Source organism: Notothenia rossii (genome assembly GCF_949606895.1).
Source record: "Notothenia rossii genome assembly, chromosome: 1".
Taxonomy (NCBI): domain Eukaryota; kingdom Metazoa; phylum Chordata; class Actinopteri; order Perciformes; family Nototheniidae; genus Notothenia; species Notothenia rossii.
Genome location: NC_136912.1, coordinates 8,642,019 through 8,667,705, shown reverse-complemented (window position 1 = coordinate 8,667,705; position 25,687 = coordinate 8,642,019). Strand labels below are relative to the sequence as shown.

Here is a 25,687-nt window from a genome sequence, read left to right as displayed (position 1 = left end):
AATGTTCCCTTTTTTTAATCCACAATTTACCATCTCGGATCAGCTGGAAAATGCTTCGCCAGGCAGTGAAAACGGAGCTGTTTTACTCGATGAAAATCATGGCAAAATGACTTTTTAGAGATTTGTGACGACACAGAATAAAGCTGCAAACATATAATGATCTTAGAGAATATGACGCATTGCTGTAGATAGAAATACCCAACTTTATATAAAGGAGTTCAAATGAACACAATCATAAACATCTACAGTAATAACATGTAACGTACACATTAAAACAGCAGTGATATTAATCCCAAAACATCAAGCAATAAAACACTGACAGGCAAGCTATGCACACCTTTACTAACATGTATTGTAAATGCAGGACTTTTACATGTAGGAGAGTATTTTCAAAATGTCTTATTACTTTCACAGGTCTGGTTATTTCTTCCACTGCTGCTATCACCGAGAACAATTAAAAAGAAACCTCTCCAAATGTTACGGGTCTAAATTTGAGACCTAAAAACATTATTTATTTACATTACTTAGCTAAGGGGGAATTTCAGGTTTGAAATACAATGAAATCAGATGCAGTAGAATCCAAACTGAGAGTTAACGTGATTATAAACGCCTTATCAATATTTGTCATTATATTATTTGTATCATTATTGTATACATTAAATAATAAACCCCCCACTTGTGGCTGCAGCCGTGCATTCACATCATGTTGCTCTAAATCACATGTGTCAAACTCAAGGCCCGGGGGCCAAATCAGGCCCTTGGTGGATTTAATTTCGGCCCGCAGGATAATTTCTAATTTCTATTAGATCTGGCCCGTCGGTATATTGCACGCACCTTCACTCAATCCTGAGGGTTTCCTCAGCTCAGAGCCTGACCCCAAACATTGATGAACTTGCACCCAAGATGAGATGCCAAGTATCTGCTTGAGCTAGCATCACAGAGCAGCACACTGAGTTTACATGGATGTTTCCATTGACTGAGGAAAATCTGCAGATAGAGCCATAAGAAATGAATGCAACTGATTATTTAATGTTTAATGTTGTTTTTTTAGGCAATAATTTAAACTTTGTTAGTTCCAGGTTTAATATGTGCAATAAGTTCATTTTAATACGTTTTGCGATAAACATTGAACCAGTCCGGCCTTCGACCAGTACCGATTTTTTTATTTTGACCCACTGTGTATTTGAGTGTGACACCCCTGGGCTAAATCAACAGGACAACAACGTGATTTCTTGAAGAGGCTGTTTCCTTATTTGTTGAATCGTTGTGGTCGTGCTTCCCTGTGATTGGCTCGGCTGTGATGACGCCACTGATGTGATTGGCTGAGAGAGTCTTTATTAATAAACAACACACCTTCTGATATATATTCTCTATATATATATCTCAGTCAGCAGCGTCTACTCTCTGCTATACTCGTAAATAAATCAAAAATAACATCAATCAACAATAACTGTTATGCGACGCACATTTCTCAGCAAAAAACGTCTAACGCATGAACTCTCCTAAAGCATTCATCTGGTTGCATCTTTAGAACTTATTTAACTTATTATCTTAATAGTTATAGTTAATTGTGTTTCACTGTATAATATTGAACCTTACATAATGTTTCTTTCACCTGCACTATTTTATTCAAATTAATCGTACTGTTTCATTTCAACTATTTTTATTTTGGTATTATTATTATTTTGTCGTCTTATGTCCTTATATAATATGATGGAATGTTGGAGGACTCAATTTTAATATCACACCGGTGTTTACTGGAACCTTTTAGCTTGAAGCAAAACCTACGCTTAAATCTAGTATTTCTACAAACTGTGCACAGCTCTTCTGAAACAGAACTTCTCACACGTTACCTTGCACAGCATCTGGATTCTTGCAATATCACAACATCACACCTATCTTGCTTCAACTAATGCGTTTGTAAATGGACCAATCAGCGTCCTCCATGCCTGTGAGGATCTATAGAGCAGCAATTGTTTTTGTGTGACGCAACACAGAGAGGCGGCTGTTCCTTCAAAACAACAGTGATGGTATTTATTAATTGAAGGAAGAACAAAGAATGGCACTGAAGGCTTTCCTCGATGAAAAAGACGGTTTTTAATCTTCTCCTAGTGGACTTTCTCAAGAGTTTGACTGACAATGAATTCATCCAATCACCTGCCAAGTATTTTTTACTTGAGTGCCTTTTCCAAACAGTTTCTAATGACATCTCAGATGCTTTTGTACTTGAAAGTGCCTCCATCTTGAATGATCCCATGTTGGCGCTTCTTTGATGAGATTCTGGATGTTTAAGCAGATCTTGTGCTTATTTAATTGCTCTTTTTACAGTTTTATTATTATTATGCTGCTGTGTTTATTGTATTTTTGTAACTTTGGCACAACAATTTCCTTCGGGATAAATAAAATCCTATCACATCTCATCCAGTGTGCTGTTAAAACAGTCCTATATTTGACGTCCTATGTCCTATATTTTGACTTCAGCCTCCCTCCCTCCGTGTCGTCCGTCACTCGGAGAGACAAAGTCCGTGTCTCGGTTTCGACCGAAGACTTTGCCGGAACAAAAGTCACCAGCCTCAGGGGGAACTTCCCCGCCTTCTTCAGGCGCTTGGTGTTTTTTCGTACGCTCATAAAGCAGAGGGTGTTGATGACCCCGTTGCTCATCGCGAGGCACTCGATGATGTAGAAGACCACTAAGGAGTTCTTGTCCCTGGATATAAGGGTGGGGTAAAAGTCCCTCAGTAGGGCGTAACCGTAATATGGCGCCCAACAAAGGACGTAGGCGACCAGCACCAGAACCAGAACCACCACCGTCCTCCGTCGACTCTGCAGCCGCTTCTGGATCTGCTGCGTCTGGAAACCGGGAACATCTTTGAACCAAAGCTCCCTGGAGATCTGGATGTAGCAGACGGCCATGACGGTGACCGGGACCATGAACTCCAGGGCGAAGATGAGCAGGAAGTAGGAGCGGTAGTAAAGCTGCTGGTCCACGGTCCAGATCTGAGCGCAGAAGGTCTTGTGGGAACGACCCTCCTTGTGGGGGTACTTGGTCTCAGAGAACATCAAGGCGGAGGGGATGGAGATGAAGATGGGGACGATCCAGACGGTCAGGATCACGCAGTACGCCGTCTGGTGCTTCATACGAGGCCTCAGTGGGTAGAGGATGGCCATGTACCTGCAGACAGGAAGAGAGACACACACTGAGATCCAGAGATGGCAAAAGTACACACACCCTTTCCTCAAGTAGAAGTACAGATACTCGTATTTAAAAATACTCTGGTAAAAGTAGAAGTACTGACTAAACTTCTTTACTCAAGTAAAAGTAAAGAGGCTTTGAAATGTACTTCAGTAAAAAGTACCCATAACTACCAGCTGTTTTAAAGAGTACCTGACCTCCCTTTATATTAATAGAACAATAATGTCATTGTTAGCTAATGAATGTTTCCATGCTGAATAACGGCAACATGACAACGTTTTCATTGGTCCCTCTTCTTTAGAGAAGACCAGGAAATGATGGATACATGGATCGTGTTCAAATCAATAGGCACGCAATGACTCTAAATAATAATGATCAGGCCACCAAACACACATTCAGACTAAAGGAACCAGCCTGTTTGGAAAATGAGAGAAGTAGAAAGTACAGGTATTTGGGTTCAAAATGTAAGAAGTAGAAAGTTCAGGTATTTGAGTTCAACATGTAAGAAGTAAAAGTAAAAAGTCGTCGTAAGTAGTGGAGTAAAGATGGCCATGTACCTGCACACAGGAAGAGAGAAACGCACTGAATCAAACCTGAAATTCCACTATGTAAAGTAATGCAAATAAATAATATTTTTCTGAATCAAACACTCCGAAGGACCAACTGAAGCACATGGGGTGTGTTCGGCCTGACCTGGAAATGTGAGGTATTTTTCCACTTTACTTTTAGGCATTGAAGACACGTACACAAGTTTTTGTAAATATAGCTTTTGTATGCAGTTAGGTATTTTGTTTACTACCTCACAATATTTAAGTTCACTGACAATAGAGGTTTAGTAAAACTCTAAAAAGACTATGACTCCTTATTAGATGAATGAAGCAACATGACATTCAGTGGTGGTATAAATTGTTAAAATAAAACAGGAAATTATACACACACAAAACTAAAATCATGACATAAACATACCCATGAACAGAAAATACCCCTGAATACCCATGCACCTGTGGAGAAGGTTGTAGAAGTGAGAAGTTAAAAGAATAGCTTTGCTAAAGCTAAACATAGCCTGATGATTTCAGCTTGATCGAGCCGTTATTGTGCACCGAAACAGGAACCTGTTCCTTTTGAAGTCTGCACACATCTTGATGCTGAGTTTCCAGTTTATTTTACCAGTGACTGCTGTATTGAACGTATTGAACGTATTGAACTGTTGCTGACAGTCTCTTTCAGTCTGACTTCACCACTACAGCTTTTCTCTACATACAAAACAAACCATTTATACATAATAACAGCTATTTGTAAACAGGACTTTCTGAAACCTAAAAGCTTGAAATACTTTTCAAACCAAGAGGATCCTTTCAGACATCTGGCTGTACACAAGCACGATTTTGTGGCAGGACATAACAGACTTTTGAATGGTTATTGTTTGATACCATCATCATTTCCTAAAGCACGAGACCCTCTAAGACTACTAAGATATCCAGAAAATAATCATTTAAAAGAATTCACATTTGAGAAGCTGGAACCAGAGCACAATTCTTATAATTAAATGGTCCTTAAAAGAAATGCTAACCAACCAATTAACTCATTGTTTCAGCCTTGGTAATCATTTAATAATCTAAAATGTATCAACATCTCCAGTAGCTTAAGTAATTATACCTTTCTCAAGAGGTTTTTCAGGGCTGTTTTCCACTTTGAGAGGAGACATTTTAATCAAGAAGCTGACGTAAGTGTTGCAAACAGCTGGAGCCTCACTTTGGGAACTGACCAGAAAAACTATAATTTGTTGATTTGATGGATTAAGCTGTATATTAGCTGCACACTTGATGCACAGATGGGACACAATGAGACCCAGTGGAAGATGTTCAGCTGGTCTACAGACTAACGAGGGAAACTGGAACCACTGTGACTGTCCCGGATAAACAGAGATTATCCATCTTCCCTCCCTGCACATTCTGTTTATAGATGACGGAGGTTGTCAGCATTGATAAATAGAACATGGAGGGCTGCTTGTCATAAAGTCTCAGCGTCTGCCGATGATGGATCTGGTTCAGGAGCTGAGAGAAGGCCCTGAAGATGCTTTTATTGTAGGCAAACGTAAATCATCAAAAGAGATCTGTTCTATGTGGAGCAATCATTAAATTGCCTATTTTTCTGGCAATAAAGGTTCTGAACTTAAGCCAAAGAGGTGTCTGTCCTTTTGTACTTCGCTGCAGACTGCTTGACACTCTGTAAGGCCCCTGTCACACTGTCCCGAAATTGACACCCGGTGGACACACGATTAAGGAAATGTTCAAATTCGGCTCTGATCGTAACAACATCGGGCCATTCGTGAGGGCATCTTAAGCCATCGCATGACCGCCGGTGGAGTTTCTTAGGCTCCGGCAGCAACTTCGTGAGCGGCAACTTCGTAAGGCACTCGTGAGGGCATCTTGTCAAATCGTGAGGGCATCTTGTTATCATCGGTGCCATCGGGCATTCGCCCTCACTCTGATCGGGGCGAATTCCCGATGGCACCGATGATAACAAGATGCTCTCACGATGGCCTTACGAAGGGCAAAATTGACACACGAATTCAACACGAAAATGAACCTTCGCAAGGTCCTTCGGCAATTTTTTTTTGGGGGGGGGGTTACCTTGGTTGGATATTGGCTAATGGTTACACAAGCCAAAATCTGATCATCTCATTTTCAGACAGGTTTTCATATAAATGGATCAGGACAAAAAGAGAGAGCATCTTTTTTCCTGAAACTTTCAGAGTCTCTTTACACAGAGGGGACACATGTTGATGTAGAAGAGACATGAAGAAGAGGAGACACATGTTGATGTAGAAGAGACATGAAGAAGAGGGGACACATGTTGATGTAGAAGAGACATGAACAATTAGATTTTGCATAATAGCTCCCCTTTAAACTCCATGATGAAGGTGCAGTTGTCTCACCTGTCCACAGCGATGGCCAGCAGAGCGTTAGTGGATACGTAGAGGGAGACGGTGCGCAGGTAGTTGGTGGCGGCGCAGAGAAGAAGCCCGTGATCCCAGGACAGCTGCTTCACCACGTAGTAGTCGAGCAGAAACGGGCAACAAACGGTCGCCACCAACACGTCCGAAACAGCCAGGTTAGCGATCAACAGGTTGGTGAGATTTCGGAGCTGCTTGTAGCGAGCGAGGCTGGCGATGAAGAGACAGTTTCCCACGCCACAAACCAACATGATGCCGACCAGAACCACCGCGATGACGATGGTGGCCACGAAGAAGGCTCGGCCCTGGGTGGTGTCCGGGATCTCGTCCAGAGGAATCTCGTAGTCCAGGACGTCGCCAGACAGGAAGTAGTCCGGTAGACCCAAGCTGCTGTTGGTCCTGTTGTCCATTTTGATTTAGGTCAACATGCTGAGGTGGGAATGTCTGCAGGAAAGTGCATCATTAAAAATCATAAAATAAAAAATCAGTAACGCAGAATAAACAGCAAGCGTAAAAGCATATTAATCAAAAAAGCAACAACTACATGATGACTTTTCTATTGTACTCCTAGATCAAATAAATCTACTGTTCCACGGTCAAGAATGAACTTCTAATCTCAGCTTTTAAAGAGGACATATTCTGCTCATTTTCTGGTTCATATCAGTATGTAGTGGGACATGTCTCCATGCTTCAATGTTCAAAAAGCTCTTTATTCCTCTCATACTGCCTGTGCTGCAGCACCTCTTTTCACCCTCTGTCTGAAACCAGAGCCCAGTCTGCTCTGATTGGTTAGCTGGCCGGCTCTGTTGGGATTGGTCAACGGCTTAGAGATGTCCCGCCCCTTAGCCTATCACGTACAATGTGTTGGAGCGCTATCCAATAGAAGCGCGAGTGTTACATGGTGATGTCACTATGTTCCAGAAATAGAGTCCAATGGAAACATTTCAGCAAGGGAGGAGAAACTCACTTTTTAGCCTTTGCAGGCTATTTACATGCACAAAAACCTACATAACACACTACAGGAAAGAAAAAAACAGCATCTTGAACAAAAATGAACACCAGGAGATAACAAAGGATTAACGATAGAGAGTTATTTTTGTTTGCGAGTTGAATGGGAAGATTATTTGGCTCTTGTGCGTCAGTGAAAACATTACTGCTTGACTTTCTGTAAATCACACCGGCACCGACTCTGACACTTTTACCGTAAAGACTCTAGATACAGTGTTGGACACACAGAGAGCTGTTTGGCCGCTCAGTGTGACTCCAGACCTCTGACGGCTTTGACTCACGTGTTTCGTAGTTTTGCTGATGGTGTTGCTAGGTTACAGTGTTCATGTGTAGTCCTCTTGTTAGATTTGTCCGCAGGTCGGGGAATGTCTCAGCTCTGACATCTGAAAGAATCTTTTACTGCCCGACACAAGAGGTTTGTTTACCAAGATTTATCAAGGAATTAAAGTCAAGCAAAGTTATTAAATCCACACTGTCAAATCACTCTGTCATAAGCAAAAGTCATGCATTGGAAATCTGTTTTAAGGAAGATTTTGTAGTGACAGTTAAAGTCGCTTATTTGTACAGCTAATGGAAGTATTAATTCATACCTGCTGTAGAGATATTAAATAATATTAGATTATATTAGATCAAAACAGGGGATCCTTAATCAATTTGACCAGACTATGGAAGTGTTTTATTGACCAATTAATAGATGAAGGGATAAAAAATATTAAGATTCATGACTCATATTAAAGAGGACCTATTATGCATTTTGGGGTTTAGTTTTTTTTGCATGTAAATGGTCTTTAAAGCCTAAAATCCCTGTGTTCCCTACAGAGGGACTTTCTGTCCACACTCCCCCCCCCGATTGAAACACCTCCATAGAGAGGCGAAGTCCCTCCCTTTCCGGGGGACCTCCATGGGACCTTATTTCGGAAAAATCATGTATTGAAGTCAATGGAGAGAGAAAGATTATCTTTTGATCCCGTTTGAATTGTGCAACGAATTACACATATGATGTTTGTCAATTTAAAAGATAATTTTGCAAGTCAAAAAAAGAGAAATGTGTCGTAAAACTGTGAAGTAACGCATTTGTTTGTGTGAAGCGCTCAATGAACTACAACTCTGGTCTTGCATACATCACCAACACCAAGACGGCCGTCACGTTAGCACATTTCACCTCTTTCTTTCAGAATGAAGTGAAAAGTATTAAAAGAGGTGAAAATCACTACAAGTCTGGCCATGTTGAGAACTGTACAGACACGAAAGGGGAGTTAGTCGGTTCCGTAAGAGTCAGCATGTGGGACCGGCTTTACAAGGTTTCGGTGAGTAACATGAGTGTAATGTGTAACGTTAATGTACGCGACTCTGGGATTTGTAGTCTTTCTAGTTTCGTATTTTTCATAGTCTTATATTTCAACAGTTTTAAGACAAACTGTGGCTTTTTTGACATGGAAATGATTTTTTAAGATTGACAAACATCATATGTGTAATTCATGGCACAATTCAAACGGGATCGAAAGATACGTTTTCTCTCTCCATTTACTTCAATACATAATATTTCCGAAATAAGGTCCCATGAACCGGAAGTAGCTGGGCGTGACTTCGCCACTCTTTGGATTCCTTTGTTTTCTTCCAGAACATAGTGATATCACTATACACTCGCGAGCATTGTACTTGATAGGCTAAGGGGACGGACATCTTTAAGTGGTTGACCAATCACAACAGAGCCGGCCAGCTAACCAATCAGAGCAGACTGGGCTCTGGTTTCAGACCGAGGGTGAAAAGAGGTGCTGCAGCACGAGAAATGAGAAAGTATGAGAAAAATAAAGACCTTTTTAAACATTAAAGCATGGAGACATGTCAAAGTAGAGACACTGCATGCTGATATGAACCTGAAAATGAAAATAATATGTCCTCTTTAAAAATATTAATGATCACATTGACAAAGTTGACATAAAAGATAATTGTTTAATCATGATTTATAATACATTCCCCAACGATATAAATTGTAACTCAACATGTTTTCTACCAGAAACAAATTAAAAACACTTAAAATGACATGATATTGTTACGTTTCTGAGAATAAAGTACGATCTAATGAAATGTGAATGCCATTTTTCAATACTTGATAATTTAATTTGTTTCATCATTAAACTAATATTACATCTGCTTATGACTTGACATGACGTGAGTTTCACTGTAGAAACTATACCTAATTATGTCTTAATTGTGATAATAAGAAACTCATAATAATACAATATTTAATTTGATCTGAAAATATGTTTTACTTGAGGTGTTTCCAAATCTCTCTACGACCCGTTAAGGTCCCCTGGCAATCTCGTCAGGTATAAAAATAAGATATGAAACAAACATCAATATAAGAAGTGGATGAGATCCGGGAGGGAAACTTATAAATACTTCAAATTACAATATTAATCTAAACAAAATATTCCTGCAGGAATCACGTGCTGAACCATGTCAAATTAAGGTTAATTATGGACATCCATTTGCGTCTTTATAAATATCAAATCACCTTTAGAACGAACAGAACGTTTTTCGGTCTAAATCTACGTTTAAATAAAAAAAAACATGCAGGTTTCTCCGTGATCCTCCAACTGACCTCACACATCATTAATTGAAAGCCTAATTAAATTAAATCACACAATTGAATACATAAAAGGGCGAGCTGTCTGAACACTAAGGTTTAATTTAAATAAAGGAGATAATATTCTCGGATACAGACCTGGAGCTGCTTCTCCGCGCGCTCTGATGGAGTGAATGACAGAAAGATCGCGAGGCGCGTTAACGTCATCTAGCCAACCAACACGCACACATAGGGACTCGCGCAAGGTGATCAATAAAGCCGATTTAGTGAAAGAAACAAACCAACATCTCATCAAAAATTCAGAATTTCCCTACGGGGATGATTAAAGCTCCATCTTGTCATTAAACATGACTGATTATAAATACTTACAGTTTATACGGCTGAAACGATTTGTTTTATTCAATCAAGCCACTTTAAAGATGACTATAGGGAGCAATTCGATGTTTTAAGTCATTTATCAAGTCAAACATCTCATTATCTAGTTCACAGATGTGAGGGTTTGCCGCTCTTCCTTTTGAATAATGTCAAACTTGTAATGTGTTATAATATTGAGTTTGGACCGTTGGTTGGAAAATCAAATATTGTTAAAGTGTCACTTTGGTCTCTTAATTATTATTCCTAAATTAGCTCCACGTCAACAGACTACCACAGTCAAATCCTTTTATTTTTTTTATAAATGCACGAGTAATAATAATCTGATGTTACAAAATACAACAGGAGGGACACTTATTATACTTTTTATGTGAATGTTCCTGATTATACTCACATAAACACCTAGGCATAGTGCTGACATCTGCTCCTGTGATAGCTCCTGCTACAGTAGGTATTTTTGCCATTATGACACACACACACACACACACACACACACACACACACACACACACAACAATTAATAGAGTGCCTCAAATATGTCTCATCCATTTGGACACGTCGTCTTCCAAATTGCTCAACAGGAAAATAACAATGCGCCTCGCTGCAGATATGACATCTTGACAGCTCTTCAGCTTGTGGGGTCATTAGAGGTCATGCATTTAATGTACAAATGCTAAAAATGCCTCCACGTATTCCATTCAACATGCCCTCATTATTACCCGAGGTCAGATTAGAGCAGGAGTAAATGATGAGAAGGAGCTCGGCAACATTTCTGGTCCATGTCACATTCAGGATTTGAAGAGTTAACATCTTCAAGACGTACACAGACACCGTACAGTCCAATTAAAACAGGATGTTTGTATGACAGAAATGACTTCAGAACAAGTGACATTCAAAACCCTTTCTTCAGTAAAAGTATGAAGAATGATCAGCAAAATGTTCCTCGGAAAATACTTCCTTTTGCAGTCAAATATTTCCCATCAGTGTTTCACTTTTATTATTCTGGATTAATATTCCTGCTACAATCATGTGTATGTCGCATACTACTGCGGTAGAAGATTATATTATAGTAATTTTTACTCATTCAGTTTGAAAAATGTTGTTTTTTGGAGGTTTTCACTTTCCTGTAGTATTATAGGCGTTTGTGGCTAAGGGGCGGGACATCTCTAAGCGGTTGACCAATCACAACAGAGCCGGCCAGATAATCAATCAGAGCAGACTGGGCTCTGGTTTCAGACAGAGGGTGAAAAGAGGTGCTGCAGCACAGGCAGTATGAGAAAAATAAAGAGCTTTTTGAACATTAAAGGAAGGAGACATGTAGAGACACTACATACTGATATACACCTGAACATCAGCAGGAGAGGACTCTTTAAAGTAGAGACACTACATACTGATATACACCTGAACATCAGCAGGAGAGGACTCTTTAAAGTAGAGACACTACATACTGATATACACCTGAACATCAGCAGGAGAGGACTCTTTAAAGTAGAGACACTACATACTGATATACACCTGAACATGAGCAGGAGAGGACTCTTTAAAGTAGAGACACTACATACTGATATACACCTGAACATCAGCAGGAGAGGACTCTTTAAAGTAGAGACACTACATACTGATATACACCTGAACATCAGCAGGAGAGGACTCTTTAAAGTAGAGACACTAAATACTGATATACACCTGAACATCAGCAGGAGAGGACTCTTTAAAGTAGAGACACTACATACTGATATACACCTGGAAATGTGCAGAATATGTCCTAGCAAAATGCATGTTACATCTGCATGCCGTTTTATGGATAATCAAAAGCACCAAGGCAATAACATGAAGAAAGTAGTGCTCAGTCTGACCTTTCAGAGTTGTGTTTCTTTTAAGCTGTCCCGTTAATGGGGAAGAAACACATGTAGATTGTATATTTGCATTGCCGTTGTATCTCATGATTAATATCAAAAGTTGAAGGTGTTCTTGCTCTCAGCCCATAAATACATTGATAATGAAAATCCAGGAATAAAACACATCTAAAAACAACATATGTAAAAGCCTTTTATTTTACAAAAAAAGATGTAGGCCAGTGATCATTCGCCTGACCTCAACAACGACAATTTACCCAACAAAAAGTAATAATAGAAAAAAAAGAAAAAAGGAGGAGATGTACGATTTACAGAAATAAAAACGAACGGACAGAAAGGGACCCCCATCCCCCCCCCCCCACAGAGTCTCTGCATCCCTGGATTAAACTCCGGGGATCTATTTCTTGGCGTACGTGATCTTCATGGCGCAGGTGGCTGTGATCCTGAAGCCCTGCAGCGCGTCTTTAGCCACGCCCGCCTGGTTTTCACTCTCAAACTCCACGAAGGAGATGTCGTGTTTCCCCGGGACGAGTCGCACCTCTTTGAAACCGGGAAATCTGCAGAGGAAGAAAAACACCGTCAGCACACACACAATAAATGTCTGACAAGCTGCTGTTACGAGACAGGCCTACTCATCATTCCCAAGGTCAGAAACCAAATGAGCAGAAGCAGCTCTCAGGTTTTATTAGGGCAGTCACTCTTCCCCGGGAGAATGGCACGGCAGTAAAAAGGCAAAGAAAGTGGCTACATGCATGTCAGTAAGAACCAGCAGTGCCTCAGTCAAAGCTAATCGATGAAACATTAAAGCTGTACTCATTTGCTTTAGGTGTGGTGAAAAAGATGTCTCACAGGAGTGATAGAAGGCAGACTCCACTGTAGAACAGATAGAGCTCTGATAGCAGCAGAGATAATACACTGTGGAAAGCACATTATAGAGAGAGGGGAATCACAGAGGCTCTCCGTGACAGCTGCTGTGTCGGAAAATTGTCCGACTTCATGCCAATAATTCAGAAATTATGTAATAATAATAAAGTATAAAACCCTCTGATTTATCTTACCAGTTTGTCAAACATGTCTTTATTACAACACCACATGTTTATTTGATTTATCTCCCCCCCAATATATAACTAAATACTAATGTTGTTAACTTGTGATTGGTCAGGAGTCATTGCTTATTATTTTTAAATCGATGGACACCACTTTTTTTATGCTCCAAGGATGTGGAGTAAAGATGAAGTAAAAAAAAAAAAAATGTATTTGCTTTTCCAGAGGTCATTCAACAACATAGTATTAGTATACCTCTCCACCTCTTGCAGCAACAATTGGAATATCCAATGTCAATGTTTACTGTTTCCATCTCTTTCATGATTTGTCTTCTTTTCTGTTTAGGTCATTTAAATGTCCATGTTTGTTAATGCCTATTTAAAGCACGTTGCCTTTCTAAACTAACCGTAACCTTAAAACACAGACAGACTCTTTCTGTAAAGCCACACGCCTGGCAGTGAACTCACTGGTTGAACAGCATGGAGAGCATCATCTCATTGGTCTCTTCAGGCAGGTTGTTGAGGAACAGGATGTAGTTTGGAGGATTATCCGCCACCTGAGAACACAAGAGAGATCGTGTGTTCGGGGTGCGGAACAGATCAACTAAACATAGGGAAGATTTCCATTTATAACATTCACTTTTTCTGTCATGGAATAGTGGATTAGGACCGACTTGGGACTCAGGCCCCGTTTACACCGAGACGAAAACGAACCTTAGTCAATAACAATTCACAAAAGACACTTCAGAAATGATATGCAGCTTTAAAAATAACGCAAATGTCACATTTCAAAAATAATCTTTGCACACAGACTGCAAAATCAGACGAGGCTCAAACTGTTTAAATGGGTGAAAAAGTTGCCGAAATAGCGTCAGTAATAAGTTCTCAATTGGCGACAAAACTCAAATTACAGTTTCAGTTATAAAGTGTCAACTAGTCCAACATTTCTCTGCTTTATTTCAACAATAGTCTAACATGATCCTGGATTATTTGTTCAAACTCAAATAAGCCGATTAGCTTGTGTTCCTGTCAGCTTACCTGTGCTGAACCGGAGTGTGGAGGAGAGGTTGATCCCTGCAAACAAGAAACAAACAACAGTCAAACACATGAAGACTAGTGTCAGTTTTGGGTTTGCGTGCATAGAAGAATAGCTAGATAGATAACATGTTTAGATAACATAAAGAATAACTTTCAGAACAAGGAATAATACTCTAAAATCTGAAACGACAGAAATTAGCCACCTAACACTTACGAGTCAACGGATCTGTAAAACTGAGTTTCTCCACAAAGAGTCATGCAAAAAGAACCACTCATACGTTTTTGGGAAATAAGTCAATCAGCTTGAAAAACAGGGTTCATGCACTTTTTCACCAATGTTTTTCTTTTCAATGACTTCTCCATGACCTTTACCTAATTTTCCATGTCCAAAAAAATAACTCTTTCTCAGCGGTACCACTGAAAATGGTTTATTTTAACATGGAACAGGAAAATAAGGTCTGAAACATGTTGTGCCCGTCTAAAACAAATCAAATAGGCTCACTAACTTCTACACGCTAAAGCAACTCAAATCTCTCACCAGCAAAATACCTCGTCAGTTAAAAGCCATTTTACGTTTCATTACGATACAGTATTTATTACCATTATAGTATCACTATTTCGGCCATTAGATAAAATATAAATGATATTTGATGCAACTTTAGTTAAATTACCATGACTTTTACAAAACTTTGGGAAAAATATTGTTTTCCACAACTTTTCCAGGACCTGGAATTTGCATGACTTTTCCAGGTTTTTAACATCTGAAACATCATCATGGGTTAGAAAATAGTCATAAAAACAGGGGATTGTTTTTGAATTGATCATTAAGTTTGACAACTACCGACTGGAAGCACATTTCTCATAGGGTAACTAAAGCAGTGACGTTGGTAAGAAGTCATATTTTGGATAATGTAGCCACGGGACGTTGGTAAGAAGTCATATTTTAAGATAGATAATGTAGCCACGTGACGTTGGTAAGAAGTCATATTTTAAGATAGATAATGTGGCCACGTGACTTTGGTAAGAAGTCATATTTTAAGATAGATAATGTGGCCACGTGACGTTGGTAAGAAGTCATATTTTAAGATTGATAATGAGGCTACGTGACGTTGGTAAGAAGTCATATTTTAAGATAGATAATGTAGCCACGGGACGTTGGTAAGAAGTCATATTTTAAGATAGATAATGTGGCCACGTGACGTTGGTAAGAAGTCATATTTTAAGATAGATAATGTGGCCACGTGACATTGGTAAGAAGTCATATTTTAAGATAGATAATGTGGCCACGTGACATTGGTAAGAAGTCATATTTTAAGATAGATAATGTAGCCACGTGACGTTGGTAAGAAGTCATATTTTAAGATAATGTAGCCAGATCTTCTCATCAGAAAGTTATTACAGATGGGCAGCAGTTCAAAGTCTTCTGCAAAGGTTCACCTCCTCCTCCAAACTATTTCCTGGAATTGCAGAGTGTGGGCTGATTATTGTTCTCTCGTGTTTATACTGCTATCTAACGTCGCCTGATTTATTCTGCAGAGAGGTGACTGATCCCAAACACTCTGACGTGCACACGAAAAAATAACGAGAAACAAACAGCTTTTTGGAAACATTTCTTCCAGTTGTCTCTCGTGTCCCTTGTTTTTTGTATTACAGTCATCAATCTCCCTGCTAAGTGACTAATGTGTGAAGTTCGGTGATCCAGCTTTCATCAGTTCCCAGCTGCGGAGGAACAGCGCGTCTCGTGGGTGGAGGGCTGGTGGAGTTTTTGTATCTGACCTTAAATAGCTTTGTGTTATGAAGCCGGGTAAAACAAAAGTTTTCCATATTTGTTTACGGCTTGTAAATACACTGCACAACTCTTCCCCAAGAAGACCCTGAATTTTACGAGCTATAGATTTGATATTTTATCTCTAAAAGGATCACTATCAATTTCTGATGCCGCTCATGATATTCACTAAGTATCCAAAATGTGCTCCACGTTGTCGAATTACTTTTCTCTACTTTTTACCCAAGTAACATTTTGAATTAAGTAGTTTTACTTCTAGTGTTATTAGTACTTTAACTGAGGTAAAGGATCTTCTCCCGTCACTCCTGACTTGCTGCTCTTCTTGAAATATTTGAAAACAAAACTCAATCCCGCTTTAAAATAAATAAAAGCGTGACTTACTGCCGGTTTCTTTAGCATGCTGGTTGGTGGCTCCTGAGGCTTCTTCTTCTTGTCCTTCTTTTTATCCTTGTCGCCAAACGTGCCTCTCGCCTTGGCGATGACCTCTGAGTCTGTCTTTGCGTACTGTATCCTCTGGAAAGCAAAATAAATCCAGTCAATAAAGTCCAGAGCCCTTTCAGAGCGGGGAAACATGTCAAGGGTTCTGATACCTTATACATTCTTGCAGCTGTTGTAGCAACATGCACTCAACTTTGTTATGTTTCATTAAAGGCCCCCTATTATACTGTTCATCATCATTATATTATAGCTCTCAGATATATACAAAACATGTCTCTGAAGTGTTTGGCTCTAAACACCAAACAGATCATTGCAGCATTACCCATAATCCCCTCTGTTTCAGCCCTGTTTCCAAAGTGCTGATTCTCTGTCTGTTACTTTAGATGAAAATAAGGAGCCCCTCCCCACACCCCTCTGAGAGAGGTTTGGTTACAAAGAACACAATGGTGCTCTAGGTGGAGATTCAGGTGATAAGGTGGGGGGGGGGGGGGGGGAGGGGTTACGTTGGTTGGTTATTGGCTAATGGTTACTCAAGCCAACACATCGTTATGACATCATGAAGTGGCCAAAATCTGATCAGCTCATTTTCAGACAGGTTTTTATAGAAATGGATCAGGACAAAAAGAGAGAGAATCTTTGTTCCTGAAACTTTCAGAGTCTCTTTACACAGAGGGGGGGGGGGGGAGACATGTTTTGGATTTTGCATAAGAGGTGACCTTTAAGGTACACAAGAACCATGATAAAGTTGTCTGATCACATATGAAAACATGACTAAATGCAGTCGGAGAGATTATCACTTAAAGAGAGAGAAAACTGGCCATCAGGCGATGTGTGTGAGGACACGGCAAACACAGCATCATTATTCCTACCATGGGTTTGTTGTAGAAGGGGAAGCCCTGAAGTTGCCTCAGTGCGTTGGTGGCGGCGGCGAGCTCTTTGAAGACGACGAAGGCCTGACCCCTCATCTTCGCGGTCTTCATCGCCACGATATCGACGATCTGACCGAACTGAGAGAAGAGCGCGTAGAGCGACCGCTGCATCTCTAAAGGAGGAAGAGGAGAAGAGACAGAGTTTGACACAAAGGCTCATGTGTGACTACAAAAACACAACGATTACATGAGTTTAGTTTTCATAGTCTAGAGATAAAGCTTTAGTGACAATGTCTAGACTTCTTTGCATCAGCATAACATGGTAGATACTTTCATTCGACTCATCATAGATTTTGTAAGTATATATGACACCGAAAAGTAACAAGGAACTTCAGGTTCAAAGTGTCAAAGCACTTCTTTGAGTTTGGTTTTATTTTTGTTTACAGGTTATTATGAATTCACATTTTAAGCCGTAAAGTGAGAATTAGCAGTAACTTACCTTCTTTCTTGACTTTATCATTTATATTGTTGATGTAAATCGTGTGGTTTGGTCGGATATCCATGGTGGTGTCTGACAAAACAGCAGGAGAGGATGTTAAAGTCTGCAAATCCATATCTGAAGCCTAAAAACACTACGGATGAAAGGGGGGAATCTTCCTTCCCTTATTTAACACTATTTTAACAGATACAAAAACAGTACAATTGGAAATGGATTTGGGGAACTGATCAACTTCTTACTGTCACACATACAGTATACCCACATAGTGTAATTTAGACTCTGCATTTAACCCAACCTAGTATAAGGATTCAAGGGGCAAGGAGATAACTCAAGGTGGTCCAAAAAATAAAATAATCTAGTCTTTTTTGTCTAGGATAGTAAGATCTGCACACTCAGTTTCTATGCTGATTTATTCTGTTCTTATTGAAGGGTTGCTCAGAGGGATGTTTGTGTTTTTCTGTCCTTTACATTGTCAGTCTGGTTGAACAGTGTCTTGTTCTCCATGTATAAAACAAAACCATCATACAATTAAAATCAATTTTTAATATGATTTTCTACAACCTAACATCGTGAAAACCATACGAACATAAGGCAGTCCTCTTAAACATCTGATTGTACCAAAATCATCTGTAGTTGCAGAATACTACAGACTTAATGAAACTGTCACCACCAATGCTAATGACATATAAAACATGTCCAGAAAGTCTTAATAAACATGTGTTTTCCTACAAATCACAAATAAGGAGCTGCTGACAGAAGCCATAATACACAACTATCAAAGGTATAGTTTAATTTCCATTTTCAAGAGTTTTTAACGTTTTAAATCAGGCCATCTGCGTAGCTGAAGCTAATATTAGCATACGTTAGCTCAACGCAAGCTACATCCATTCATAACTAAAGGAAGGCTAGCAGCAGTTAGCTATGTGTTCAGCTAGCTGACCAGTGTGATCACCGATACAAACATAATCCATAGACAAGTATTAACTGGATGGGGGATCTGTTAAAATGTAGAAACAGATACGAATAAAGGAAAGATGTATACATATTAAACTCACCTCCTCACCACACTGCTCACATGTAACAGGAAGCTGCTGCTCGCGCCGATAACAGAGAGCGCTGCTTTAACCTGATTTAACATGTAGAGCCCCCTCAGGCCGGGAGGAGAACTACAGGCAGCATTTACAACGTTTCACATGATTTTCATTCATAAATGTCTGGGTAAATACCATCGACTTTATATATAAAGGTAAATACCATACATTGTAGTAAATGGAGAGAAGTCTAGCCCTCCTTTCCCTGTCTCATAAATGATTTCAAGTCCTTTTTTCTGTCCCTTAGAAAAATACAATCTTGTAACCGGTCGATAAAGATTTACAATGACATTTCCAAATGGTTATTATTTTAAGTAAGCTTAATGCCTCTTAAATGTATTTTTTTCCCCCTTGGTTCTTATTGGATGTATTATTTATGTTTTTTGTCTTATTGTGAATGAATGTCATTGTAATGTCCTTTTTCTTTGCACTTGTGTTGATAATCTGATGATATCCTAACCAAGCTTTTGTAAGTTCTAAATATGTTAAATACAAAAAATCCTAAAGGTGAAATTTCCTGCCATAGAATCTCGACGAGAAATATGCTGATGAAAAACAGTTCAGTAAGAATATAAGAAATCAGTGTTAATTGATAGCAAAAAAGTGTTTGCCTATTTAAATAGGAACAGTCACCTTGAAAAAAAGATTTGTAATTTTTTCGAGATACCAATAAATTATTCAAGAAAGCTTATCACTATAATAACTTCTGACATCTTTATTATCAAAAGGCTATGTTTTCAAATTGTTTTGAGAATGGGCTTCCAGTGGTTTTAAGAAACTAAGTACGCCTATTACTCGAGTACTTATGTACAATTTTGAGGTAGGTATTTTTGCCACTTTCCATTACTATTTAGAGGTAAATATTGTATTTTTACCCCACTACATAGGTGTAGTTACTTTGCAGATATAGATGAATGATAAACAATATAATCAACACTTTAACAAGACTGTAGTTATATCTGGATTAAATTCACATTTTTCCAAGCAGTAGATAAAGTAATTCAAACTAGCTGCAACTTTACCAGCTTTGATATATGAGTACATCAATAATTGAGTACACCAATAATTATAATGAAAACATTTATATAGATTATTCTTAAATGGGTCAATCTGCACAATGACTACTTTTGCTTTGGTAGTATATTTTGATGCTCATACTTATGTAATTCTACTTGAGTAACACTTTTAATGCAGGACTTTTAATTGAGACAGAATATTCCTACACTCTGGTACTTCTACTTTTACTTAGACCAGATTTTAGTACTTCTTCCACTTCAATTCTGAAGGGTTTTTCATGTTCTTTCCAGCTGTGTTTTTGTCCTCTCCCGGCTTCCGTACAGATGTTGTGTTTTCATCAGCTGATGCTTGCCCGTTACTCCGCTGCTTTTTGTCATATGAAAGCTAACAAGCTAAACTAACAGTGACCATGGATGTGAGCCGGTTCACACGGGGACGGTGTAGCAGTGTCACCGGACAACTATAACACCTGTCCACGGTGGCTTCCCTCTTCTCCTCACCAATATCTGTGTAATTTCTACATTTCCTGTGCAGTCAGCCGGTTATCTTTGCGACTTTTGCCCCCTTTATCCGGTTGAAGTTCATGCTAGTGGGTTAGCCTGCTAGCTAATTAGCTCGAAGCTTTGCATTGTGAGGCTAACTAACTAACTGGATTTAACGGACATGAGAGATGGCATCTGTTCGGGTGGCTGTCCGGGTGAGACCCATGAACAGGAGGTGAGTTAAGGACAATAATAACGTTGTTTAACATCATATGTCATGTTTCTGAAGATAAAATGGCATAATATCGTTATTTGTGTTATGCTAACTGACAGATGTAGCCGTTGGGGGAATGTAACTGGCATGAATGGACTCAGGAATTCAATTTCACTACGTTTTTAAAGGTTATTATAATAGTGAAGCTATTGTTATTTAACCTTAAGTCCTTAAGATTCAGATTCACAGTTTCACCAGGTCTTTATTCAGTGATTTAAACAAAGGTTGAGAGCATATTTACTCCTGCTTGTCCATGGGAGGTAGGGCAGGTGCAGCTGTCTGATTATTATCAGAATCAGAATAGCTTTTTGAGTCTCAGAGAGGGAAATAGTTCGAGCAAAGAGATAGAACTTATAGATACAAAATATACTGTATTTTTTACGTAGAAAGTAATGAAGTAGCTGCAGAATGATGGAGGTGCAGATCCTCTTGTTCAAGTACTAATACCAAACTGAACAGTATATCATCTGCCTTCAAAGCCTTACTTAAGTAAAAGTGTATCACCAGGGAAATGTGCTTAAAGTATACAAATTCAAATGTTTTCTGTCAGTGTCGAACCATGATATATTATGTTTTTGGATTAATATTACTGCAGCATTGAAGTATATGTTGCATTTCACTGCTATAGATGTTTATTGTTGTAACAATTTAAACGTCTGAATATGCTGTTGGGTACTTTCATCTACAGCAATGCATTCTAATCTAAAATATCATCGTATGTTTGTGTTGCTGTCCTGTCACATCGATGTGTTTCTATAAGAAGTCTCAGAAAAACAGCCCTAGTTTGTTTAGCTTAAGAAGTAGGAACATTTTATCATCCCAATTACCTCCGAATTCACGGTATTTGACCCATTAAGCTACACAAATGATTGTGTATTTAAATTCATCCACATTTCAAACAATACAGAAAAAGACTGCCCAACATATCCCTGTGAGAAAACGATTTTTAATACTCTGGTCTGAGTTAACATCCATTATAATGAGAGCTAACAATGTTGTGTAATGTGTTCAGTTCTTGTGTCACTCTCATAACAGACACGTTGCTTCATTAGCTGCTTTTGTCTAAACTTACAGAAGTCTAATGTTCAAACACTTTTAAACAGAAAGTGAGGACTGTGTTTCTGCTTCAATATAAAGGACATTGTTGAGCCTGAGGACAAACCAGGGCGGAGACAGAAGTGTATACACGACTAAACAAACATGTCGCCCTGCTGAAACAATTAATGTTTAGTCATGTGGATTGTATTGATGTTAACCTAGTTTGTCTGTGAACATTCGACATCACAACATCCGGGACTGTGAGACTGTGAGAAGTACATTTTAAATGGCGGTTAAGAGAGACAAGGAAACATACATTTAGGGCTGGATCAGAAAGAAGTGTGTATAAAATAGGGCTGCTCGATTATGGTAAAAATCATAATCTCGATTATTTGGGTCAATAATTGTAATTGCGATTATTCATTGACTTTGAAAACATCCATTTATTGGAGAATTTTTTTTTTAACAGTATGTTTTTAACAGTTGATTACCCTGAACTTTAAGTATAATTCAACTGAAAAACCAAAAAAAAAAAAAAGTAATAATAAAAAAATCATCGTTTTATTTCGATTACGTTGTTTTCGCAATCGTTGCAAGCCATAATCGTAATCGCGATTTAAAATACGATTAATTAAGCAGCCCTAGTATAAAATAATTTACAGGACATGTACCACTGCCCTTACAGTTCGGGAAAAGGTTTTATTAGCTGTTAAGCCATGATAAGACTTATTGATGTACTTTGACTCAATTAATCGTATTTTAATCACAATTACGATTTTGGCTTGCAACGATTATGAAAACAACATAATCGAAATAAAACGATTATTTTATTTTTATTTAATTAAAACGTTTTTTTATTGGTTTTTCAGTTGAATTATACTTAAAGTTCAGGATAATCAACTGTTAAAAACATACTGTTCAAATTTTTTTTTCAATAAATGGATGTTTTCAAAGTAAATGGATAATCGTTTTTAATAATCGTGATATCAATTATTGACCCAAATACCGGTAATCGAGATTATGATTTTTGCCCTAATCGAGCAGCCCTAACTTTAACATATCAAATAAAGAAGTATAGACATAAACGTAGATTTGTTTTATACTGTGTTTCTGTGAGTGACTTGTGTATTTTAGTAAGATTCAAATATTATGACTCTCGTTTTGAAGTCGCTTTCACTGTATTATTTATAACAGGAAATTAAGGAAATAAAGATGTCGCTGAAAACAAAAACACATTTGATATTAACTATATAAAATTGAACAAGTATAAACATATAAATAATTTACTTATAGAAATAGAAATATTTATTTATTTATCTTATAATATACATTTCAGTCATCATATTAGACTGTCCGTTTTTTGTATTTTTGGAGTAAGGAAGACAGGAAGTTTAATATCAAAGTTTAATCAAGATCATTTAAGATGTAATGATGATGATTACAATTATATTGAAACAATGCAACAACACATTCAACAACAACCTCTCAGAATCAGCAATATGTTACTTTTAAAAGAAAGAAAATAACATACGATAATACTTTAATGGTGAAATAAAGTCTGAAATTGCTCTAAGAGCCTTTAGCGTGCATTTGATCATGCATTTAACATGTTGTTTAACATATAGTGAAACTCTTTTCAGTGGTGCGCGGCTAAATGAATTCTCAGCATGATCAAACTTGGTACAACTTTTTCCAAAAGATGCTGTGAATGCTGACGTGATGAATTTGGAAAATAATAATACTCTCCCCTGTGTTTATATCCTAAAATAAGCAATGTTTTTATTTGATATTTTGCAGCTACATAACTGACATTGTTCTTTTACAGAGAAAAGGACTTGACCGCAAAATGCATTATCAAGATGGAAGGGAACAAAACCTCCATCACCAACCTGAAGGTACTTTTTAATGTATTTATTTAATTGAATTGCCTCTGTGTCTTAACATGTGCTATACGAATAAACTAACCTTGAACCTTAACCAACACAAGAATGCGCTTTTAAAACAGGAAGTTATTTAGGCTGAAAATGATCCTAACACATTTTAGCTGAAGCTGTGCTTTTTTTAACATTTCTTGTTCTCCAAAGATCCCCGATGGTAACGCAGGTGAAGTGTTGAGGGATCGAATTAAAACCTTCACATACGACTTCTCCTACGACTCCATGGACTCCAAGAGCTCCCCATTCGTCTCCCAGGAAAAGGTAAATACTAATACCCACAGCTTTTTATTTTATATTTTTTATATATATGTGCTGTTTTTATAAACCTGTCAATGTACGGCATGAAATCGAAACATAGATGGTACTACTGACATAAAACACTTATCCCATTACTAAATATCCTATCTTACAGTATGTGTTAATAAAGCTGGAAGTAAAAGTGATGAACGGCCTATAATAACATGTATAATATCTAATACCAGAGGTGGGAAGTAGTGGAGTACAAATACTTCGTTACTGTACTTAAGTACATGTTTCTGGTATCAGTGCTTTACTCCACTACTTATTTTTCTGACCACTTTTTAATTTGACTTCTTACATTTCTAACACAAATACCTGTACTTTCTACTTCTTACATGTTGAACACAAATACCTGTACTTTCTACTTCTCTCATTTTCCAAACAGGCTGGTTCCTTTAGTTTGAATGTGTGTTTGGTGGCCTGATCATTATTATTTAGAGTCATTGCGTGCCTATTGATTTGAACACGATCCGTGTATCCATCATTTCCTGGTCTTCTCTAAAGAAGAGGGACCAATGAAAACGTTGTCATGTTGCCGTTGTTCAGCATGGAAACATTCATTAGCTAACAATGACATTATTGTTCTATCAATATAAAGGGAGGTCAGGTACTCTTTAAAACAGCTGCTAGTTATGGGTACTTTTTACTTAAAGAGCCTGTGACACGATTTTCCCCCATCATCCAAACCCATCAATTTGAGTAAATATTGTCCCCTTGAAAACCGTTACTGAACTGATTTTGGATATTTGTACTTTGATAACCATTAATCTGCCCTTCAATGTTGACCATATTCTGGATCTTTTCGGGGATTCTTCAAGTCCTGCCAAATTATGTGTGACGTCAATGCGGGCACAGCGCTCCAGCTGCACCGTTCAGGATCCCAGCATCTGCATGTAAACGCACGATGGGGCACACAGCAGCAAGCTCAGACAGTTTAATTTTGAACGTGTCTGAGAGCTCATATGAGGCTGAAGGATCGGTTTATGTTGTATCTGTTAGAAGTTTAGGAATTAGGTGCGTCAATATGGGCGGTCATACGGTCATGTAGCCAGTGGTGGACTGGGACTAAAAATTAGCCCGGGACTCTCGACCGGCCCACTTCGGTACCACTAGTAAATTGTCAACGGGGGGAGTGGGGGATGTGCTAGTGACTTATCCGACCGGTCCACTTCGGCACCCCGATGGCCAGTCCGCCACTGCACCCAGCCCAGCCCACGTAAACTGTCAACGGGGGGAGGCTCGCTGCGGGGAAACGGTGGACCTAGTGTCCCGATCGGAGTGGGAATAATAATAATAATAATAATAATAATAATAATAATAATAATCTGTGCATTTTATCCATTAATTTCCCCGACATTGTGGTAAAAAACCACACCTTTAATCCATGTTGGTTTACTACAACTACAAAAAGCTAAGGTTTGTTTTCTCATCAGGAAATGCAGCCCGGCTCAAACAAAAGATTTTTAAATCATCATCCTCACGATCATTTAATGTGTCATATGTTCGCCGAATTGACATGAAAGCACTAATAAATGTAGTTTCATCCACTTGAGTTTACAAAAATAATCGATTTGTTTTTATATCAGATCCGACGGGAGGAAATTCAGCAGCTCTCACAACCGATTTTTAATCCTAATTTAATCATCATTTTCACCACGATCATTTATGTTTATGTTCGCCGAATTGACATGAAAGCACTGAGAAATATGAATATACTGTAGTCAACTTCATTAAAACGTTATTAACGTGCCTAAACTCAGTAATTCACCATTTCTACGCATGACAACACACTTTGTCCGTGTTTGGCTCTCTCGCCGCACAGTGAAGCGTTCCCTCATCGACGTCACTTCCGGCTTCCCCCAAAACTTCAAAATGAGTCGAAGGAATTTCCCCGCGATGT

The 25,687-nt window shown here is 38.5% G+C and overlaps 3 protein-coding genes across 6 annotated transcripts in view; 1 reads left to right on the top strand and 2 right to left on the bottom strand.

The window, feature by feature from the left end:
* Window positions 1–1,455: 1,455 nt before the first annotated feature.
* Window positions 1,456–7,987, bottom strand: prokr1a (prokineticin receptor 1a). Of its 2 annotated transcripts, XM_079644621.1 has the most exons (3): window positions 7,439–7,987; window positions 6,132–6,593; window positions 1,456–3,172 (listed from the first exon to the last, which is right to left on the bottom strand). In XM_079644621.1, the coding sequence occupies exons 2-3, from the start codon at window positions 6,557–6,559 to the stop codon at window positions 2,458–2,460; spliced, it is 1,143 nt and encodes a 380-aa protein (XP_079500747.1). In that variant the 5' UTR covers window positions 6,560–6,593; window positions 7,439–7,987; the 3' UTR covers window positions 1,456–2,457. The 2 variants fall into 2 exon arrangements, with proteins under 2 accessions (XP_079500747.1, XP_079500746.1); XM_079644620.1 differs by lacking the exon at window positions 7,439–7,987 and having other exon boundaries at window positions 6,132–6,798.
* Window positions 7,988–12,155: 4,168 nt separating this feature from the next.
* On the bottom strand, window positions 12,156–18,785 carry snrpb2 (small nuclear ribonucleoprotein polypeptide B2). The gene is made up of 7 exons (XM_079658747.1): window positions 18,704–18,785; window positions 17,649–17,720; window positions 17,150–17,322; window positions 16,224–16,355; window positions 14,057–14,092; window positions 13,487–13,575; window positions 12,156–12,532 (listed from the first exon to the last, which is right to left on the bottom strand). Exons 2-7 carry the CDS (start codon window positions 17,710–17,712, stop codon window positions 12,373–12,375), a joined length of 654 nt encoding a protein of 217 aa, XP_079514873.1. The 5' UTR covers window positions 17,713–17,720; window positions 18,704–18,785; the 3' UTR covers window positions 12,156–12,372.
* Window positions 18,786–20,096: 1,311 nt separating this feature from the next.
* The window catches only part of kif16ba (kinesin family member 16Ba), a 38,227-nt gene continuing 32,636 nt past the window's right edge, over window positions 20,097–25,687 (top strand). For 2 of the 3 annotated variants that reach the window (XM_079663123.1, XM_079663121.1), the window contains exons 1-3: window positions 20,097–20,473; window positions 23,376–23,445; window positions 23,635–23,748. In XM_079663123.1, the coding sequence (XP_079519249.1) occupies window positions 20,427–20,473; window positions 23,376–23,445; window positions 23,635–23,748 (231 nt within the window). In that variant the 5' untranslated portion in view covers window positions 20,097–20,426. The remainder of the gene's footprint in view (window positions 20,474–23,375; window positions 23,446–23,634; window positions 23,749–25,687) is intronic. The other variant, XM_079663122.1, reaches the window with a different exon arrangement.